This window comes from Erigeron canadensis, chromosome 2, assembly GCF_010389155.1.
Source record: "Erigeron canadensis isolate Cc75 chromosome 2, C_canadensis_v1, whole genome shotgun sequence".
NCBI classification, from domain to species: Eukaryota; Viridiplantae; Streptophyta; class Magnoliopsida; order Asterales; family Asteraceae; genus Erigeron; species Erigeron canadensis.
This window is the reverse complement of record NC_057762.1, coordinates 17,328,815-17,352,436: the sequence shown is the minus strand read 5'-3', so window position 1 is coordinate 17,352,436 and position 23,622 is coordinate 17,328,815. Positions and strand designations below refer to the sequence as shown.

The window sequence follows — 23,622 nt, the reverse complement described above, 5'->3', positions numbered from 1 at the left end:
TGAACTTCATTTAACAGATACACGACCCAAGTTTTTATGTGGAAATGGCTTGGGGTCATTTCCGCATCAGGCAACCTCTTGTTGCTTTGTGTCACTTTGCTTTGTTTGTTAATCAACTAGCCGAAGATGAGGTGCATAGTATAATAATAAAAATGTAAAGTAACAAGAAAGTGATGCGGTATTGTTGGTAGTGTTGTGTAAGCTGAAAATTGATTTTAAAAATAATGAGGGGGGGCGCATTTAACTTGTTTGATAGTGAAGCAACTTGCAGGGCCGGCAAGTGAAATTTAAAGTCCGTGTGCAATATTAAATTTCAAAGAAAGGGCCCCATATAATGATTAACGATAATTGGTATAAGTGTGATAAAAATGTTATAATTGATTTTAGAAATTCATTTAAAAAATGTTCTTATCATGAAAGTAGTTATATTTACCATTTTTTCAATATTTGTTGAAAATTGTTCATTTGTCATTCTTCCTGCCGTCTTTGAAGCAAAATATTTGATCATCAATACTATCTATTATTCTTAATTTCTATCATTGTCAATCCATTAACCCTCAATCGTAACATTGCGACCGTAGTTACCCGGAATCGTCAAGAACTCTATGCAATAAATCATATTTTTAATATTCATAAATTTCTAAAGTATCAATTTTATAATATTTAATTATTTATACTAACATATAACTGATCATTTTTAAAAATCACGGGCCCGTTAGATGTAGGGGCATGTGCGCTAGCCTATATAACACATGTCAAGATTCTCCACTGACAACTTGGTTCTTAAAAGCCTTGCAAGCTTCCAGAATTCCTAGGCCTCTTTTCTCTGTTTTTCCTAGGGTCCTAAGACTCTACTACAAAATCTTGGAAGGATTGAACATCGGTTATACCAAATTTCCAGCCCCATTATAAGGTCAGTTTTGGGTGAACCTAGAGTTAACGGACCCCAAGTGACCAACTGGTGAGATGCATGTTAGGCGAGTGAGCAATTGATGATTCAGTAATGGATAAAACTATTAATAGTATTAATTAAAAAGAATTATAAATTACAGCTACAGTTCATGGTTCCAAAATAGAAAATATAGGTTGAAACTACAATTGAAAATGCTTCCACATACCCTTCTAAGTTGCAGCCTTACAAGGGATTACCGGAAAAACATAACAATTTAAAAACGGTCTAGTTAATGAGTTCACATAGTTTTTCATCAAAAGGAATTATTAAAAGGAACTCAGAATTAAACCTTCATTTAAAACCATATGGTGTAAAGGAATCCGGTTGCTTATAATACACAGTAGATTGTATACATAAGCGTTAATGCAATGAGGCCACTACCGATCGAGATCTCCCATGCTACATGTTCTATTGGCAACACGAGTTTGTGACCTTTAACTACAGGGCATTTTATTTCACCTATATCAGACGCCTACATTTTGGTTAAATTGCTAACCCATTTTAACAAGTTAGAGAGCTCAAACAAAATACATTAAATGATTTGATTTACACATGTACAATACGTATGCATGCATGCGTGATATTTAACTACAGGGCATTTTCTCTTTTCGCCTTTTGTAGTCTCTCAATACTAAATCTCTCTCACCAACACTTGCAGATAAAAGCCACTTGCTGAACTCAACTACTTCCATGCCTCTAAATCTGGCAAGGAGCCTGAACTGCTTTATTTTATTTGCTCTCACTGAAGCAACTCCCATTTCACCAAATGTAGTTGGTTTCTTCTTTGGCATGTGGGGAACGTATTCAGGAATTTGGGTCGATGTACTCACCTCTGGATTCACATCACATCCCTTCTTGTGGCTAATGATGTCTTCATTTCGATGAGCATAAACAATGCCTGAAAATGTACCAGAAAACATATTGTAACAATATGTGGAGGTGCAATTTAAACCATTTAGTTATGAATGGGTCACTTCAGTAAAATATATTATATCACTAACAGGGCAGACGGTTCAAATCAATACAAAATAAGCATATAAAGAAATGGGTTGAGGTTGCTTAAAATGTAGATGTTAATGCATAAAACCTAACCTCCGAGTATCATTTTATTCATCAAACCATATTAATATCATTTAATGGAATCACATTTGAGAAAATAATCATTCATAAACAAATTATATTTTTGGACAGTTTTTGGGGTATGAAATCCGACACATATCAGAACTCAAATCTAGTAACATAGATCAGGCTCCACAATTTTCTTTGTATTGTTCTAATCCTTGTATGAATTAAATAGGATCCACAATAGTATTGTTATTAGTCCTCAAAAAGCTAGAATACAATAACTTTATATTTTTGGGTTTTACTTTCTCTTGGAATATTTCTTTCGGACCCATCTATCATACTGAATACAAGATATAAAGCTCTAACCAATTCATCAAGCCAAAATAGTTGTTAAGGGTTAAGCTAATGCCAGGTCAATGCTAATCGTACAGCTACAAACCATTATTATCTATGTACTAAAAAGCAACTTGTATTTTACAAATTGCTATGCATAAGTAATAAGTTACAATATAAGTTCTTCACATATTAAATGAAATACTTTTTTTCTAAATAGTTAATCAATTCTCGCCATCAGGGGACAACTCACCATAGAATGGTGAATTGGTGATGCCCTACATGTACTCTAGACTACATCACCATGATCCGTTACATGTGCTTCAAATGTATTTACAAGTTGCTATGCATAAGTTACAATGTACGTTCTTCCCATATTAAATGAAATACTTTCTTTTAAATACTCAATCGGTATTCGACATCAGACGAGAACTCATCACACAATGGTGAAGCCCTACATGTACTCTAAACTACAAGATGTAGACCATGAGCGGTTACTGATAATTCAAAGGTATTTTACAAGTTGCTATGCATAAGTTACAATATACGTTCTTCACATATTAAATGAAATACTTTTTGCTAAATAGTCAATCCGTATTCGACATCGGGGGACAACTAACCATACAATAGAGAAGCCCTACACACTGTAGACTATTAGAATGTAGATCATAAGTTGTTACAGGTGATTCAAAAAAAAAACCTCCAGGACGCGTCACTCCGGAGAGTCAAAACCAGTGACCAGGGATAAAACCGGACAGCCAGTTTGTCTAGCCTTTATTGTCTTAAATAAAACATTTATTTATATGAATTAGATTAACTTATTAAATTCAAGAATAAATGAGGATGTCAAATTAGTAATAAAATAAATCCAACTTTAAGACATGTCAAAGCCTATAAATAATCTAAGTTGTTAATTCTCATTGCAACGAACGAGCAAAATTCTAGTTTATTACTAAATTATACAATCTAATGATGTAATATTTATATATATATATAGGAAAGTTAATTTAAGTACACATGGAAAAAAAAGTATAAAAGTACACTCCACAGCCGTTGGATCAAAGCTTTGGACAGATCAGATCAAGCCTTCTTCCTCCTTCATCCTCCTTCTCCGGCGAGACTGCCGCCACCAGCCACCACCTCCTTCTCCGACAAGACAACCACCACCAGCCACCGTCATCTCCGACCACCCCAACCACGGCGCCGACGACGGCAGCAAGGGTTTCGCCCGAACCGTACCAAACTGTCACCATCTCTTGGATCGCCTCCCATCAAATCCATACGATTCCCATATGCGTCCCTTGACAACCAGTTTAGAACGGATGAAGGCCACTATCCCGTACCGTATCCACCAAAAAACGAACCTGATTCTCGCCGGAAAGTCGTCGGTGGTGGCGGTGGTTGTGCGCCGGAGAAGAAGGTGGCCAGAGAAGAAAGAAGAAGGTTGTACTTTTTGTACTTTTTTCCCCTTACACTCAAAATAACCCACCCCTATATATATATATATATATATATGGCACCAACTAAGTTGGATCAACCATTGCTTCTGGAGATAGAGGTCAAAGGGTTGGATTCTCATACCAGCCTTGTTGGAGGTCCTATCCTACCTTTAGTAAAACTGGAAGTAGCCTCTCTAGGTAACGTTGTCTACATCTCAACCTCCCACATACACCACCGAATACGATATTGGGACCCAAAACCCGTGGACGACGGCATTGGGTGTTACTTAACTTTACTTCTATATGTGAGAACAATTTGAATCAAAAGAACCATGAAAACCTTTAAATTATAACTTGATGTTCATATGTGAATGTATAAAGTGAACAAATTTGTTCACATATAGAACATCAAATTATACTTAATAAAACTATGTTCATATGTGAATGGTTCTCACATGAACCTTACCCTATATATATATATATATATATATAGTTAAGGGATCAAGTGTGAACAACATATATGGTGAGAACCACTGAAAATCCATGTCTAAGGGCAAGCGAAGGGCTACGCCCGTACCGTATACAACCGTCACCAACTCTTGGATCGCCACCCATCAAATCCATACCATTCCCATATGCGTCCGGTGACAACCCCTTTAGAACGGATGAGGGAAATGCCCGTACCATATCTATATGTTTTCTTAACACATAACCATATGATTTTTTACAAAAAAAAAAAAAGTTATTTTTCTTTTGGAATAGGATTTTGTTAAAAGAAAATAAGAAACAAAAAAAAGTTTCAAAAAATGAAAAATAAAAATTAAAGAGGGAGGGAAACTAGTGGTTCTCACGGTTCTCTCCATATTTGTTGTTCTCACGTTAACCCTACCCTATATATATATATATATATATGGTAACACTCCGGTGAGAACAGTCTTAAAATAAGAACGGTGAGAACACTTAAAAAATATCATTTTGATGCATTAAAAGTCCATAAAACTAACATAGTGCATAACTAATTATCATTATTTAAGTGTTTAACAACACATTGATCCGTCAAAATCGAAAAAAACACGTTTTTTGGTGGATGCATCATTTTGAAGAATATGCATCCAAGATGGATGCACAAAACAAAAACATGATTTTCTTGATTTTGACAGGCCAATGTCTTGTTATACACTTAAATAATGATAATTAGTTATGCACTATGTTAGTTTTATGGACTTTTAATGCATCAAAATGATGTTTTTTAAGTATTCTCACCGTTCTTATTTTAAAATTTTTCTTATGTGATTGTCCCCCATATATATATATATATATATGGCAAAAGTGAATATAAAGCCATCTATATATATATATATATGGCAAAAGTGAATATAAAGCCATCACATACCTAAACTTACGTATGAAACCCAACACATACTAATTTTTTAATATGTTTTATAAAATAGATAGATAGACCCCATATTTTTGATGAATTATTATATTAGAATGTGGGGGGTTCCATACCTAACATTAGGTATAAGACAACCTTATATTCACCTCCCCATAGATATCTATATATATGTGAAGACATGACAGTGACATTCTTAATCATCAAATTATAGATTACATGAAGATAACAGAAATAGCACTATATGAAACATAACTAAAAACAGATTGTACGTCAACAAAAGTCAAGTATTCACTACTCAGGGGATGCAAGAACATCGCACTGTATACATTTTCAAACCCTAGTAATAAGGGAAATAGTTTTCATTTAAGGGTGTCCAACAATAAAGCAAAGATGTTATACTTTAGAGTTTAGACAAAGTTTGAAGTGAAAACTAACTCTTGGAAATTTCAAGATTTCAACCATACTCCAGTATGAACAGGTCGATTCAGGTCATGCCAAGCTCTAACGGTCTAAAAAGTACATATATAGCTTAAAAATGAATACGTGGAAAATCACCCAATCTCTACTTTTAGATGGTTACAATTTTTTTAATAATAAAGTATGGGTATCATTGATAATACACAAGTTTAGTGATCATATTAGGCACACTAACTATATATACTCCCTATGCCCCTTTTTATGCCACCTACTATTTCAGTTTGTCCTAAAACAATTGTCCACGATCATGAAATAACCACTTATTAATCACTTGTTTACCTACTATACCTTTAATTAGTTCTCATTATTACAAGTTTTAAAGTGAATGGTCTCTTGTTTACCTACTATGCCACCTACTATTTCAGATACTCGTTTTGACCAGCTGATTTTACCAACTTTACTCTTTACCTGTAATCAACCCTCAAGGTTTTCCCATATTGTCATTATTACAAATCATAGACCACTTCTCTACAAATACGTGCCTAGTACGATAATTGATGCATAATAAGGAGGGAGTATAGAAGTATACTAGTGGAAACAAGGAGAAAAAATCTTACCCAACTCTTTGTTGACAGGGGCAGTCCATTTATTGCTTTCTTTATCAAAAGAATCACCAATTTCAGATGCTAGATATAATGTGTCCCTTGCTTGTTGAGGTAGATAACACATCCCAAAATCTTCCAAACTTTGTTTTTGAGCACAAACATGTTCAGGTTCATCTTTCTGTTCTGTCCCTTCCTTATGAATGATTTCGCTTGTAAAAAGCTTCTCAGACAAATCACGGAACAAATTACTGATCCCGAAAAGCTCCCCTCGGAACTCCTTGCAATCCTGGATAATAAGGGTGGCTAACTTGAGTGAATTATAGATCTCCTAAAAAATAAGAAACCAACATATATCGAATTTGATCAAGTAGTTTGAAGTCTAATGAGGCAAACTTTATCGAATTCGAGTTAAACTATGTTTTAAGAACATATATACAGGTGGAAAAATCACCGTGTCAGTCAGGTTTGGTTATGCTGGAAATGAACAGATTAGATCAGGTTGACCTGCGAACACATTCTTCTCCTTTACACTTTAAATTTTATATATACACGGTGAGTTAAATATGATTACAAAGATTATATTATGACCGCAAGAATCACTCTTTTTTTCTGTTCAAACATATAGAATACCTCTTTTTGTAATCAATAAAGTGATTTTAAAGATTTTAATATTTTATTAACTTTAAATACACCCTAATTTTGACCTGATAATGTGTATCCATTTCATATAGTGTTTATGTTTTACCCGTCTGGTCCCCTTTGAGATAGATATAACCCAATCCACATGTCCTCTACATATAAAACTCAAGTTTAAGTTTATAAATAATAAGAACCCAACTACCAACATTTCGAGCTCCATATATATGTAGATAATTTAAGGTCAAGCTCGAATCATATTTATCAAGCCAAATTTAGGAAATTGAGTCTTGTTTGAGATTCTTTCTATGAATGTGCGAGTGCAGGTCTATACCTGGACACCTTCAAAATAACGTTTTTCCAGTTTCCCAGAAACAGCAATATTTGAGAGCTGTTGTTTGTAAACCTGACGCGAGTAAACTAGTTCTTCTAGCGAACCAGCTGCTAAAAGCCGGAAAACAACAACATGGCGTTTTTGTCCAAATCGAAACGACCTGTCCTGGGCCTGCAAATCATGAGCGGGGTTCCAATTTGGATCAAATATAACTACACGATTGGCGCTGACAAGATTCAGTCCAAGCCCACCAGCACGGGTCGATATAAGGAAAACCTGAAATGAAATAATAATCAATGTTCGCTCTGGATTTACTAAAAAAAAGAGACAGAAAAAGAAGAGGTGGTCGTTACAATTCATTTACTTATGAACGGGTAGATTCGGGTTATGTATTCTTTCTAAGAGATAAATTGTTAGTATAAGATGTTTGAGAGAAAAATTCAATTAATAACCAAATAAAAGAGATAACTAAGTAAGCATAGACACCCACTCTCGAACCATATCCGATTCCTAATCCATATCAAATTTCTATTCTAGATTATTAACAAAGATATATCATTATAATTATAAATTAATGCACACCAAGTGTCTTGAAATTAGATTAACATAACTCTAACAATACGGAAACCAAATTCCAAAAGATAGGAAAGAATAAAACGGGTCAAATGGGTGAAAGGACAAAGTAATGCATAAAGCTCCTAGATCATTTTATTCAAAGATGTACTTATTGTTTATATGATACAACTATTGGTATTATCATATTTCATACATTACATGTTCAAGGATAAAGTTACCCTTGAATTATATTGTAGGTCTTGTATATTAATGAAAATGGATACTTACTGGCTATTCCCAATAGGTGTGAAGTAATGAAATAGCTTTCACGCTACCAAGTGTTGTGTGTGTATTTTAGAGAGTGAATTGTCATGTCCCATGTCTGAAGTCAAGAGTTGGTATTTATAGGGACTCATAAGAAGCTAGTCCTTGTCCCCGAACCATGACATCAGTCGTGTAAGAGGTTCCTGACAGAGTGACATCATGTAGTAAATGACCGTTATTCGGTGCGTCGTTTACTTGTGGACTTTGGAGGACAAGACAACTGATCCGATGCAGTTCCGGCCATGGTACGTTATCAAGCCCCCCAGCCTAGCATTGTATTTATTAAAATGTTAGGTTTGGCAATTCTTTTGTCGCGATGTAACAAAATGGATTTTGGAAGGCTTTTACAATTTTTCCGGAGGCTTTATTATTCATTCCGGAGATTTTTGAACTTTATTTCGGAGGCTTACTTATTATATTTTGTTCCTTCCTTCCTCACCCCCCCACCCCTTTTTTTTCTTTTTTTTTTTTTAGTTCAAAAGGTTTCTGAAAAAAGGGAGGGGGGGGGGGGGGGGGGGGGTTGTTTCGGGAATTGTTTTTAAACGCCATTGAGTTGTTTGGATTGCCACGCGTCATGATCGGACGCCGTTTCGTTTCCTTTTGTCGTTTTCTTCTCCCTATAAATAGGGCAAATTTTCCTTTCATTTTACTGTTATTCCTTTGTAAAAACTCTCTTTTTCTCTCAAAACCTTTGGTCCGCAGCCTTCCCTTCTCTTCCGTAGCATCCTTCTTTATTTCGCAAGTTAGTCATATTACTCGTATTTTCCCTCTTATGTCATGGGTAATAAAAAAGACTTGCATATTCATTTCTGTTCGGAAGGCAGAGAGAGTTTAGGGTCGTTACCCTCGTGTTATAGATTTCCTTCCGGATACGAATATACTGTTCCTTCTCCCTCCGAGACCATTAAAGGTGTGCCGGAAGGTAAAATAAGTTTGTGCTTTAGCATGTTCGAGATAGCAAACGTGCGTCTTCCATTCACCATTTTCTTTTTAGAAGTGTTGAAACATTTCGAATGTCATATCTCCTAGATTACTCCTTTCGGGGCCATGCGTGTGGCTACCTTCGAAGTTGCTTGCCGTGCTTGTAATATCGAGCCTACCGTAGGTTTATTTCGTAAGTTCTTTAGACTAGGTGCCGCAGGCGATTGGTATACATTTGAAAGACGTCCCGGGTCAAAACTTCCGGAGTGTTTATATGATGTTAAAGATTCTGTTAAAGGTTGGAAGTCTAGATTTCTTTATATGAGTGATAGGATTATTCCCGATGATTACCGAATCGTTTTGAATATGAAAGGTGAAGCTCGCGGCTCTTTAGCTCATTCGGATAGTAAACCCGGAGCATGTTCGTCTAATGTCTAGGCCTCCTACTCGATGTCGTACCCTTCCAGAAGCCATCCTGTATTTAGCTAAAATAAGTCCTTTGTGGGCTTTTCATCCAGCCCAGCCTAGGATCATTGGTCAAGATGGGAGGGGTACGGCTTCTCCGGACCCTCTTTCCTGGCTTTTTATGCACTTTACTTTTGGTCATTATTGATTGTCATTTATATTGTAATCCTTCCGGAGCCTTTTTCTAATCATATTTTTGTCCTTGTTTTTTGTTTTGTTTTTAGTTATGAGTTTCTTTCGGTTTATGGAAGCGGACGAGACGGAGAAGAAGTCTTTTGAGATTCACCCTAACGTTCCGGAGGGACAGACATTTGATGAGCCTTTTGGTTTTCTTTTTATTCCTTTTTATTCCTTTTTAAACTATCCCGGATGATCCGCAAGCTGCGGTTCTGAAGTCGGAGGTGTTGGCTGCCCATAAGGAGAGTTTAAAAAGGAATAAAAAGAAGAAAGGTGAAGGAGAAGGTAGTGAAAAGGTTGAGGAAGTGTCCGTTGTGAAGAAAAAGAAAACTTCGAAAAAAAAGAAAGCAAGTGTAGAAGATTCTGATGTCCAACCAATCAAAGAAAACCAAATATCTCAAATTTCAAGAGCCTGCTGGTGGTACGTACAGAGTTCCGGATGACAACTTCCAGGCTACGGCACCCACTCATGGTGCCGGTAAAGGACCAATGGCCCGCCGGAAGCTTGGAATTCCTGATAAGGAGTATGAGACTTTAGACTCCGATGGTCAAAGTCAGACTGGTTCTCATCGTGCCACCTCATCTCGAAGTGAAGGTTCGCCCGATCCTCATATCCCCATGGTCCCAGATAGTGATGAACCTTTCTCCGTTGTGTTCCCGGGCATTCCTTACAGTAGCTCGTTGGAGCTGGAAGAGGAAAGAGCGGAGTATCTCGAGCATGCGATGATTCCTGCTCGCCTCCGGGCCACAGCTCTGATGAGCCATCGGCAATTCTACGATTCCCTGGCTCGTCATGCCATCGATTCTATTTCTCTTGCGGTTGGTTTCTATTTACGTTGCCTTATGAGCCTTACTTATTCTATATATTATTATTATTACTTTACTAACATTACTTTGCTTTCTTAGCGTGACGTCCGGAGGAGAGTTGAAGTACTTGATGCAGAAAAAGGTCGGTATCATCGTCATAATGTTGTGTTGCGGCGCAAGGTGATGGGCTTGGACAATGCTTCCAATCCGCAAGTTGTGAATGCTAAAGTGCAGCGTCTGGAATCTGAGATGGCTACGGAAAGAAAGCTAAAGGAGGTAGCGGAGCAACAATTGGCAACCCTTCAAGAAAAATTTAAAGATTTGGAGTTGGAGAAATCGAGTTTGCAGATTCAATTTGATGTTGAATTGGCAAGGGAGAGAGAAAAGGTTGCGGGTTTGGAGCAAGAGGTTGCGAGGGCTAAGGAGGAAAAGAGAGAGCTTGTTGGTTTCCTTCCCGAGATTGTCCATAAACTACATCATTCCGCTGAGTATAACCGGGAAATGGGTAAGGTGCAAGGGTTGTCTGCTGCTTACGGGAGTCACAAAGTGTTGGAAAAGTTGAAGAAAAAGAGTTTGGGGTTTGACGTCACAAAGGTTCCGGGATATAATCCGGAAGCCTTTGCTAAGTTGAAGGAAGCAAGTGAGGCGTTCCAAGGTAAGCAATGGCCTTTCCTTTCTAAACTTGCAGCTAATGCAGATCTTTCTTTCCCCGATTTGTCAAAAGTTGATCCGGAGCCTGATGCAGCGAAAGCCGCAGCCTCTAGCAATCCTTCGAGCTCTGTTGCACAATAAGTTTATCTTTCTAGCTGTGTGTTTGTATTAACAGATATTTGGCATGTAAGGCCTTTGTTGGCCAAGACAATATATTTTCTTTATGTTTTTTATGTTTGAAGTATGATACGCATGGTGGTAGCTTGACAAATGCTATTATTGTTACGAAACTCATGATGTTTAACTTTTATTTAAGACCTTTGAATTTTCGTATACTTTTCCAAAGTGCCAAGGGGATCCCTTGGGCTTCGTTATTTTGAGGCACTTGGCCGTAGCCTTTCAAGCGTTATTCCATGATGCTTCTAGGGAGTTAGTTCCCATACGTATTTCATGTGTTTGTTGTAAATTTCTTGACGCAAGGTTGCGAACCTACGCGTCTTGCTTGCGGTGAGGAGTGTCAGCCGCAGCCTTCAGTGTTTTTACACTCATTATGCTTGGTCAAAATCAGCCTTGTATGGCTTTAATAATCTTGATGACCATATTCTTTACATGTACTGAGAATGTTTCAATTGGTGGCCTCATATTTTGCCTTACAAAAATAAATAAGTAATACATGTTCGTTAGCTATTAGATGCAACATCTTTTGAGCTGGGAACCGTTCCAAGTTCTCGGGAGGCTTTCTCCCTGCAAGGTGGCCAGTTTGTAGGCTCCGTTGCTGCAGGCTTCAGTTGCTACATAGGGACCTTCCCACTGAGGTCCTAGCTTTCCCTGCTTTTCTGCCTTGCTAGCATCGTTATTTCGAAATACATAATCTCCTGGGATGAAGGTTTCTTTCTTTACTCTTCCATCATAGTATTTTTTTATCATCCTTTTATAGGCTGCTTCTTTGGTAGATGCTATTTCTCTCCTTTCTTCCAATAGATCGAGGTTCATCCGGAGTTGTCTTTCATTGTCTTGTGTAGTGTTGTTCCTCCGTGTGGTGGGTACACTGACTTATGGAGGAATCATTGCTTCTGAGCCGTAGACTAAACCGAAAGGGGTTACCCCGTTGCTTGTTTTGGGCGTAGTCCTGCTAGCCCACAAAACTTGATGGAGCTCATCCACCCAACCATTTTGGCTCCGGCCTAACCTTGACTTGATTCCTTGTACAATTTGTTTGTTTGTTACTTCCACCTGGCCGTTGGCTTGTGGATGAGCCACAGATGTGAAGCATTGCTGAATCTCCAAATTCCTGCAAAAAGTTGGAAAAATACCTTGGCAGAACTGTTTGCCATTGTCACTTATTATTGTTTTAGGAATTCCAAACCTTGTCACAATTTGTTCCCATACGAATTTCTCCATGTGTTTTCCTGAGATGGTTGGTAGGGGTTTTGCTTCCACCCATTTAGTAAAGTAATCAATTGCTACTACCAAGAACTTAACCTTTCCCGGAGCCGGCGGGAAGGGTCCTACAATATCGATCCCCCATTTCGAAAAAGGCCACGCTGACGTTACCGGAATAAGTTCACTTTTGGGTGCTTTTGGGGCTGCTGCATGTATTTGACAAGAATCGCAATTTTGAATTTCTGCAAGTGTATCTCTGTGCATGGAAGGCCAGTAGTAGCCCATCGTGACTATTTTGGCAACAACCATTCTTGCTCCGGAGTGCAGGCCGCAAGCTCCATAGTGTACTTCTCTAATCACTTCCGCAGCTTGTTTTGGGCCAACACACATTAACAAAGGGCCCAAGTAAGATTTTCGATATAGACCTTCTCTGAGCACGTATTGGGGTGCCTTGACTCTTATCTTTCTAGCTTCATCTCTGTCTTCCGGGAGTATTCCACTTGTTAAATATTCCACAATGGGAGCCATCCAGGTATTTCCTTCCTCTTCGATGGTTGCGGCCACATCTTCTGTTTCTATTGAACTCTTCGCTAGTATTTCCACCAGTACCTCTTTTGTGAGGTGTGCAAATGAAGTAGAGGCCAGTTTGCTTAAAGCATCGGCGATTTTATTGTGGTTCCTGCTTATATTCTGAATTTGAAAACTTTCAAAAAATTGTAGTAATTGTTGAGCTTTTGTCAGGTATTTCTTCATGATTGGCTCCTTTGCATCGTACGTTCCATCGACTTGGAAAGCTACGATTTGAGAATCGACACAGGCGTGAAGATGTTTAACTTTCATTTCTTTAGCAATCCGGAGGCCAGCTAGCAATGCTTCATACTCCGCAACGTTGTTGGAAGCCTTGAACTCAAACCGTAAGGCATATGTGAACTTTTGCCCCTCCGGGTTTGTTAAGATTAGGCCAACTCCGGAACCGTCAGCACTGGAAGCTCCGTCTGTGAACAACTTCCAGGTATCTGGATGCTTTTCTTCTTTTGCCGTTTCCTTGGCTTATTGTGATGGGATTTTGCGTTTTTTGTCACACTCTTTACAGGGAGTCTCGGCCAAGAAATCCGCAAGAATTTGGCCTTTTACTGAGTTCCTTGGTTTGAATTCCACTTCATGCTCTCCCAGTTCAATTGCCCATTTTGCTAATCTTTCCGATACTTCGGGCTTCGTTAAGACTTGTTTTATTGGCTTATCTGTTAGCACCTCTATTGGATGTGCCTAAAAATATCGGCGTAACCTTCGAGCTACATGGATGAGTGCTAATGCCAATTTTTCGATTTCTGGATACCTCACCTCCGGTCCTTGTAGAACCCTGCTCACATAGTATATTGGCTTTTGTCCCTCACTTCGGTTGGCTGCGAGTATTGCGCTTATTGTTTCATCGGAAGTTACCAAATACATTTGTAGCGTCTCTCCTGCCTGGTGCCGTGACCGTTGGGAGTGAACATAAATATCCTTTTAATTCTACGTAAGCCTTTTGTGCCACCTCTGTCCACCGGAAGTGTTTCCTTTCCAAGCAGCCTTTGAGGGTTTTAAAGAAGGACAGCGACCTATCTGCGGATTTAGAGAGGAAACGATGTAGTGCTGCTAGCTTCCCATTAAGGCTTCGTATTTCTTTCAATGTTTGCGGAGGCTTCATCTTTTGAATGTCTTTGATCTCTTCCGGGTTTGCTCCGAAACCTTCATTTGTTACTGTGTGGCCTAAAAACTGGCCTTCCTCCACCCCAAACGAACATTTCTTAGGATTCAGGGTTTTAAATGTTTCTTCTATGTCCTTCAACATTTCTTCTTCTCCCAGACTTTTAATTACCATATCATCTACGTAGGCTTCCAAATTTCGACCTATCTGACTTCCAAAAGCTTTATCGACTAGCCTCTCATAAGTGGCTCCTGCATTTTTTAATCCAAAGGGCATCTTTTTGTAGCAAAAGATCCCTTCTGCCGTGTAAAAGGTCGTCTTATATTCATCATTCGGGTGCATTTGTATTTGGTGGTAACCTTTGTATGCATCTAGGAAGCATTTGAGGCGAAAGCCTACCAACGATTCAACTTTCCAGTCGATTTCCGGAAGAGGATAGCAGTCTTTTAGACACGCCTTGTTGACGTCTGTGAAGTTCACACACATTCTCCAGCCACCATCGTGTTTCTTGACCATCACCGGATTTACTATCCAGCTTTGATACTTTACCTCTCTTAAAATCCCGGCACGAACAAGATCGTCAACTTGATCCTTAGTTGCCTTGCTTCTGTCCGGAGCCAAGCTCCTTCTTTTTTGTTTTACGGGTACGACGTGTGGCCGCGTGTTTAGACGATGTTGTATGTCTAGGATTTCGCCATTGATTTCCAATTTTCTAGGAACACCTATCATGTCCGCAGGCTTCTATGCGAATACATCTTTGTTTACCCGCAGAAGCTTCTTTAACTTTTCTTTGCAATCTTCCGGAAGTTGTTTCCCGATTAACACGTATTGTTGAGGGTGTTCATCATTAATGAATATTCTTTCAGTTGATGGTTCCGCAACCTCCTTCTCTTCCGGCTTTACTTCTTCTTTGAGTGTATCAACTTGCGCACATACGTGTTCTTGCCTTGGTTCCGCTTTAATGCAGACAATCCCGTAAGGGGTGGCGAACTTGACTGCCGCATGCCTTGGAGATGGTACCATTCCAAACTTACGCATAGCTGTTCTTCCCAAGATTACGTTGTAAGGGGATGCCCCTCTTACAATTATGAATGTTAGTTGCTCCGTTCGGACCCTCGGCCATTCTCCTACTCTTACCCATAATGTGATTTCCCCTAGCGACCAAGACCTCTCCATGGAAAATCCCACTAGCGGGCTGGTTACGTCTTTTCTGGTTTTCCTTAATGCTGCCTTCAATTTTAAAAAGCAATGCTCGTACATAACCTTACAGCCGTTGCCTGTGTCAAGGTAAACCCTTCGGACAGGGTGATTTCAAATGACTGCGCTAATCAGGATCGGGTCGTCGGAGGCATTTTCTTCTTTTATTGGAGGGAAACTGATCACGACATTTTTCCATGGCTCATCCGCAAGAATTTCTTTCTTTTCCTTGTACGTTTCGATTGCCATGATCGGGTCTTCTAGGGGCTCCACTTTTGGTTCCGTTCTTTCTCGTGTAGCCTGTCGCTCAACATTTTGCCTTGAACTTGTCTCCTTCATACCTTTGACCAATGACGAGTACCTTCCCGACCTCATTGCTTCCTCCACCTTGCTTTTGAGTACTTTGCAATCGTTTGTATCGTGACCTGGTCGATTGTGGTAATCACAGAATTTGGTCATGTCAGGACCCTTGAATCTTCCTGGATTTTTTGCCGGAGCCTTTTCAGCGGCCAAAATGTCTCTTGGCGGCCGTGAGGTATTATGAATCGTGCCGTGATAATTTGAGGGAGAGTCTTGTGTTCGCTGAAAAGGTGCGGAAAATTCCTGTTTCTGCGTCCCCTGTCAATATCTTTTCTTCCGGAACCATATACTGGTCCGCCTACTCCTCCAGCCGTTTCTTTTCCCACCAGCCATATGTGAGTTTTATCCATGAGAGTTGTGTATTCTTCCGGCAGATCTCTGGATAAAAATTCTATCAAAGGCTGGAAACGTAGCCCATGCACGAAACCCGAAATTTTTTTATTTTCATTGAGCCCCTTCATTAATGTCGTTTCATCTATATATCTTGTCATGAATTGCCTGACACTTTTCATTTTCCCGTCTTTTGATATTGTGAGCCTCTAGATGCATCTTCTTATATTTCCGTTGTTGCCCGAAATATGACCGGAACTTTGTTTTCAGGCTCACACTTCCGGTTGGTAAACTTTCTAGCGACGCTCTTGCTGCGTCTTTAAGTGTCATGGCGAACATATGGCATGCAACGGGAACTGTCCATTTTTGCATCCGTATCATTCCGTTGAAATGATTCAAATGATTATCTGGGTCCTCTTTACCGTCATACATGCACATGCCTTTGGGCAGTCCGCCTTCCGGCAACGGATAATCTTCAATCCACTTTACAAAGGGTCCGGGCTCCGTTTGCACGATCATATCGTAAGCGTTTGGCATTCCGGAACTACTCTGCGGCATGCTTCCGGCCGGCTGGTAAAAAGGAGGTGGTTGGTAATGCTGTGAAAATTGCGGTGGAATTTGTGGTTGGAATTGTGGTTGGCTATTTGTCCCAAAGTATGTGTTGTTTTGCGGAATATAAAATTGGCTTGTTCTTCCGGAGCCTCCGCTTTGGTTATTCTAGGGAGTGATAGGGTTTGGTTGTGTCTGGTTTTCGTTTAAGGGGGTTGTATGAGTGAAACTGTGGTAGAATGGGTTATAAGTTTGACCCTTAGTCTGCACGAATTCTGCGGCTAAAGGTGGCAAGTTTGGTGCTTGTCTTTGCACGGTTGTTGTGCTACGTTATTTTCTGGTGCGGTTTCCTTAAAATGTACTCTGGCTCCGGTTCGCCTTCCGTTGCTTCTCACCGGCGGTGTGTCCGCTTCTATTTCTTCTATGTTATCACTATCCTCGTCGTAATTTAAGCGAGTTCGGACACTTTCCATGTTCATTCGGCGTAAGTGCTGCCGCAACAGGTGTATTTGTTTGGTCCGAAGGTGGTTCGAAACCCGGGGGAGGGCCAGCCTCTGACATCTTTGAGGTAGATTTTCACAAGACCTTAATTTTTATTTGTTTTTTGTTTTTTTTTTTTTGCGTGCGGATGGCGCCACTTGTTCAAGAATAAAGTTACCCTTGAATTATATTAAGTAGGTCTTGTAAAGTAGGGATTATATTAATGAAAATGGATACTTGCTCGCGATTCCCAATAGGTGTGAAGTAATGAAATAGCTTCACGCCACCAAGTGTTGTGTGTGTATTTTAGAGAGTGAATTGTCATGTCCCATGTCTGAAGTCAAGAGTTGGTATTTATAGGGACTCATAAGAAGCTAGTCCTGGTCCCCGAACCATGACATCAGTCGTGTAAGAGGTTCCTGACGGAGTGACATCATGTAGTAAGTGACCGTTATTCGGTGCGTCGTTTACTTGTGTACGAAAGTTGACTTTGGAGGACAAGACAACTGATCCGATGCAGTGTCCAGGCTATCGTCATTTATGTCTTATCCTCGAGGACAAAAGGTCACTCCGCAGCCTAGTACGTTATCCTGCGGTCGTAGTGATTAAATGGGTTCCGGCCATGGTACGTTATCATTACATATTTACAAAAATGATCATAACTGGGACATATAGTGTTTAAGGTCAACCAAATCCGACCTGGACTTTAAAGCTCTTGCCAGAAAAATACACGTTTTTACCCAATCAATCGATTTTGCCACCTCTAAAAAACCAGTATGATTTCCCTTGTAATATGATACGAATCAGATTCGTATCGATAAACAAAGAAAACGATAAAAGGGTTCTTGCAATTCGAGAAGCAAGGATCTCCTAAAAGTCATAAGACCTCAATTTAATTCATCCATAATAATATTACAACCCTAATGATCTATATAAATACTAAACCTATAGCTTGATTAGCAAGCTAACTAAATAATATTATTAAAGATATCATAGAATATCTATTCCAATAATAATACTTCCCTAATAATAATAATAATAATAATAATAATAATAATAATAATAATAATAATAATAATAATAATAATAACTAATAGTATCTAATAATAATCCAGATCGTATCATAATACCCACCTGTTTGCTTGGACTCGAATTAAAGTCATCAACAAGAGATTGGCGCATGCCAGTTGGGGTAGAGCCATCAAGCCTTGAAAAACTGTATCCTTTACGTATAAGAAATTTTTCCAGTATGTCCAGCATCCTGCAAAAGTGTATCAGCAGAATGAAAAAGAAGTACAGATTTAGTAGACCTTATGTCTCATATTAGGCTTAGAGCCACAACCATTTGATTGTTGGTACACCTGATACCACCAAATGCCAAAAGCATGATAATGGTTCTTTTAGGTTCTGTATAAAATTGACGAGAACAGATCAAGTTGCGCAAATGATTAATGTGTGGAGGATGCCATTGGCTCAAGTTATTTACAACGATATGGGTCAGGGATTCAGTTTTTTGGATTACATATTGTTTAGATTAGATAATATGTAACTCGTTTCTTGTTTTGGCTGTGCTAGATTTAGCTTGTTCCACATAAACATGGCATGATATGTTTGTGAACTATTGCGATAACAATGTCGCATTACTTGTACTAAACCTTTTCATTGTTGTATAAAAGTTCATCCGGGTAACCCTTTACCCAAAAAAGGTTCCCTATAAAAAATATAGCTATAGCTCACTTTCAATAAAAAATTCTTGTAACTCTTCAAGACACTAGAATTAGATTCAGAACACACATCCAAACACCCTTCAAATTTGTAACAATGATGACATTACCTGACAGAGTAACTGAAGAGAAGAATCTTATCTCCGTGTAAAATCCAAGACGACATCAAATTTTCTAAGGCTCTCATCTTCCCACAATGCTGAACATCACTTAATCCCATAAAGCTCTCGTTTTGAATATAACCTCCCACCAAATCGATATCACTATCGAACACAGCTGTGGCAAAAACCTTGTCTTTCTTCTGTTTATCTGAGTCATCTCTGGGGTTAGGTTTTATGAGCTCCAAATGATTGCTTATCTGTACAACACAACTCAAACTCTTATTAGCGTAGGTGGCATACATAATTGGGTTGAACCTAACACATTGTTTCGGAGTGTGTACCTTTATTTTATTGACTGCATTCTTTTTAATTATGCAATAAATATTTTTAATGTACCACTTGTGCTCTACTACTTTGTGGTATGCCCATCACATATATTTTTAAATAAAGCAGATTCAATAAATCTATGCAACAAATTATATCATTAAAAAGTAATGACCTGCTGAAGCTTGGTGAGGCAAGGAAGAACAATACAAAACGGGCATGAGTCACAACCATCTGGATTATCCTTATGAAGAAAGGGCCAAATAACACCATTTGGAACCGTTCTTTTACAGCATTCCACTTGCTTTAAAGGGCTCCCGCAGCTACACGGAACATCCTTGTTAATAAGACATTGAATATCAGGTAGTTGTAGCATCCTCTTGTAAACTCGCTTCTGAACCTCACTCATTGCACAAAATACAACATTATCTTCCTTACCCAGCATTAAATGTCCAATCGTCTCCTCTTTTGTTCGTCTCAATAAAAATTTGTTCAAAACCGACACCAAGTGCTGTTTTCGTTCTTGAGCAATGTGAACAAAGCTAGGGGGTGCACTTGATCGCTGCCCATGCTTTAACGGCTCATCATAATAATCCCGAAAATGTTCACGTGTCCCCAACCCTCCAGGTACAACCCAGTCAAAGAGGTTGAATAATTCCATAATTTTGTTTTGCATTACAGTTCCGGTTAGACCATACCGTTTCCGTGTTTTAATCGCTAAACAAGCTTCATAAAGTTTTGATTTTTCATTTTTAAGACGGTGTGCTTCATCAATGATTGCAATCTCCCAATTCACTACTGATAAGATATTTTCGTGAATTCTATAAATATCAAAACTGGTTATTAGTATTTCGACGCCATGAGATTTTATTTTTTCAAAAATTATATCACGGTTGGTGCCATGGTATATTGCAACGTTGAATGTTGACCACTTAGAGAATTCTGACTCCCAGTTTTGGATAACAGAAGACGGGCAAATTATTAGCACGGGGCCTTTCTTCTCGGTTTCATTCCCCTTTGGATTTATTGTCTCATCATGTTCTCCATCTTTTGCATATACAGCAGAAAGAAATGCAATTGCTTGGATTGTCTTCCCCAATCCCCTGATCAATTGGTAAATTAAAACATGAAGGAAATGAGATACCAGAAAAGAAACGGGATACAGAAAATAACACATTTTAACCATTACTGTTAACTTTGAGTTGAAAACTTCTATGGAATATAGGTAATCAGTCAATTCAGATTATTACCACTGCATGAAATGCATAATACAGGGAGATAATGCAATCCCACCATACAACCCCTACCGACAAGGCGACAATACCCAAAGATTTTACAGCCACCAACTCCACTCCCAGGCACCTCATTTTTAAATATTTATCCACAATAGACAAACCAAGTAAACGAAACTCTTGTGAATTACACTAATTATTTTGATATATTTAGACGTATTTTCAGCAAATAACTTGGACAGCTGACATAAAACTACAAAACTCATCAAAATTCATCGTGGATGCGAATAGAAATAAAACGAGAATATGCCCACGCATAGCCGCAGCTAGAGGTGGCAAAATCTACGGGTCGGATTGGTTTGGGTGATGGGTCAAAACGGATCAGGGTCAAAACAAGATCGGGTCAATAGGGGCCCAGACCCCCCCCCCCTATTGACGGTTCTCGATTCAACCGACCGGTCCGGTCATGAAAACATTAGTTTTTATCACATAAGAAACATGCTGGCATGTTAATGAATCATAGGAGGATTAGGAGCGTAAAAAACGAAATAAAAAACCAAAAAACTTTTTCAAAATAAACTTATAGTATTTGATTAATATCCTAGTTAAGTCTAAGCAATCACAGAGCAATACCATCGGAAGAAAGAATTCGCTTCTTTAAGGAATTGATGCATAAAAGTGTAATAAATTTGTGCTCTGTTTTAATATTGTGTGTACCCAACTCTAAAAGCATCTATTGTGCATATTAAACTCTTAATTTTTAATGATTAATGTATCCAGACTAATGAACATGTGAACCTTTTATGTGGGACTGCTTAACTTTGTCCATTTTGCTATTGTATGTGTTTAACTATTTCATTTTTGCTACTGTATGTAGCCAACTTTGTCCGCTTTTGCTATTGCATGTATCCAACTTTGTCTACTTTTGCTATTGTGTGAATCCTTTTCTAGAAAATAACAGGTTACTTATTATTTAGGTGACCGGGTACATTAATCGTGACAATTTAACTCCATTCAATACACACAATAACAAAATTGTTTAATACACATTCATACACTAGTCTCTTTTTTATTTGTGTAGCTCATATTTGAAAATATCTATATGTGTTTAAACAACTTTCAAAATCAGCACAAACATCCATCGTAGTATAGTAATTAGGCATGTCTATTTCATCGTTTGATTGGTATTGGAAATGGATAATGTCATCTTGATCAAAAAAATTGGCAGTACATGTAAGTTGCTGGCTCATTGCAATCTAACTTTCTTATAGATTAATAGATAGGAATGGCATATTTTTATATTTATATAAAAGAAACACTTACATGTCATCTCCAAGAATACCTCCGCAATTCTTGGTGTACAAGTTGTACAAGAACTTAACTCCTTCCCTTTGATGTTCTAAAAGCCTGCAATTAATGGAGGCAGGTACCTACGATGAATGTGAAACTCTCAGATAAGAAATTGCCTACCTTCTACGAACTAGACCCTGTCTACTTAAAGAAATATATAAACCAACTTACGCGAATACAAGATATATCAAGGATATGCGTGATATGTGTAAAAGTTTAATACCCATAGATGAAAATGCCATGAAACGAATAAAAAGATTGTTTCCGATGGATAAAAGGAAATCGAAGTAACGAATTTCAATGTGAAAGGGTAAATTTGAGCATATGATGGTGTGAAAGTGAATAAACACACATATAGGTTCTATGTCAAAGCAAAAGCATATGCACTAACATATTTGTGTGATTGTTACAAAATATTCAGATCATCAAGTATAAAACAGGAAATGAGGTGGAAATCTATACTATATTATAAAGGGCAAATAAGGTTTCAACTTTCAACTTCAACAATGTACCCATGATAATGCATGATGTACCATACATCAATGCCCCACAACTTTCAACTTTCATTTTCATCTTTCTCCTCAAATCTCAATCATTCATTTTTTTTTTTCTCTAACTCCATAAATCATTTTATTCCTTTAATTTATTCAAGATCTTTTATCTCAAAAACTGTACATCGATAAATCATACAAATTATATGGGTGTTCTTAAAATTTCATGCTTTTTCATTAAAGATGTCATTCGATACTTTCTGTTGAATTTTTAAATCCAAGGGCAGAACCCGTACAACTAAGGCATTTTGCTATCACACTCTATGACCTATCACCTCATATGACATATCACACTCTATAACCTATCACCCCACCATCTCACCACCGCTAACTCACCACCATCTCACCACCGCTAACTCACTGGCCACCGCAACGCGCGGGTACCGTTCTCGTACATATATTTATATGTATAAAAAGGGGGGATAAAACTGACCTGGACAGCGTTTGGGGATCTGGAAAGGAGTAAGGGTTGGTAAGGTCCAGTATGATCATCATCATCATCATCATAATCAAAAATACCACTTTCTTTTTGTTGTTGGTTGTTGTGTTTGTGAAATTGAGGAGGTTCCTCCTCGGAATCATTATAATCGTCTTGTTGAGATTTTGGGGGTGGTCTTGTAGGCACCAGCTGCTTTGATGTTTTCGTTGCTGTTTTTGATGATTCACAACATTGCCTGAGAATAATCTCCTTGAAGCTGTTTAATGACATTATATTTAGTTATTTGCCAGTAAATCATAACAGGGAGGGACGGAATGCGAACCGCCTTTCATTCAATCTCCGGTGTCCTTGCCATTATAATTAGAACAAATTATAATTAGAACAAATTGTATTTTTGGTCCCTGTCTTATCATCCAATTTACACGAATGGTCCACCTTATGGCGATGTTTTAGTGGCAATTTCAGTCCAAAACTAACAATCGTTAACTCTGAGCTGGTGGTGAGCATGAGCCACATGATGGGTTTTTAACCCCAAATAACATTATTTTTCATCTTTAATTGTACCCTAAACTACAATGATCAAACCAACAACAAATATGAAATTATAATCAATATGACAGTGTTCTACAAAAATCAAATTAAAACAACCCAAAGTATCTCAACTCATATATGACGAATTTTGACCTCTACAGATCGATATAGATCAAATGGATTCATGCATATAAATTGAGAGGTCGAAGTTTTTTGGGAAGTTCCAATTAGTGGCAACTGTACTTGGAGTTGGCGTAAGCTTCTCCAATAACGAATGGAAATGGCGGACTACATGGAATGATAAATT

At 38.3% G+C, this 23,622-nt stretch overlaps 1 protein-coding gene across 2 annotated transcripts; it reads right to left on the bottom strand.

The window, feature by feature from the left end:
• Positions 1 to 1,218: 1,218 nt before the first annotated feature.
• On the bottom strand, positions 1,219 to 23,115 carry LOC122588432 (switch 2). Of its 2 annotated transcripts, none has more exons than XM_043760542.1 (8): positions 22,779 to 23,115; positions 21,768 to 21,874; positions 19,388 to 20,315; positions 18,898 to 19,145; positions 18,198 to 18,324; positions 7,178 to 7,453; positions 6,220 to 6,493; positions 1,219 to 1,850 (listed from the first exon to the last, which is right to left on the bottom strand). In XM_043760542.1, exons 1-8 carry the CDS (start codon positions 23,052 to 23,054, stop codon positions 1,537 to 1,539), a joined length of 2,550 nt encoding a protein of 849 aa, XP_043616477.1. In that variant the 5' UTR covers positions 23,055 to 23,115; the 3' UTR covers positions 1,219 to 1,536. The 2 variants fall into 2 exon arrangements, with proteins under 2 accessions (XP_043616477.1, XP_043616478.1); XM_043760543.1 differs by having other exon boundaries at positions 21,768 to 21,851; positions 22,779 to 23,010.
• Positions 23,116 to 23,622: the final 507 nt, after the last annotated feature.

Bases quoted from the DNA above. Each gene is read 5' to 3' on its own strand.
- LOC122588432 (XM_043760542.1), bottom strand. From the start codon at position 23,054: ATGTCATTAAACAGCTTCAAGGAGATTATTCTCAGGCAATGTTGTGAA. The intron at 18,325-18,897 runs GTAATGTCATCA...ACACTTTTGCAG, and splicing joins CTCTTCAGTTACTCTGTCAG to GATGCTGGACATACTGGAAA. The intron at 7,454-18,197 runs GTGGGTATTATG...ATTTCATTTCAG, and splicing joins ATTCGAGTCCAAGCAAACAG to GTTTTCCTTATATCGACCCG.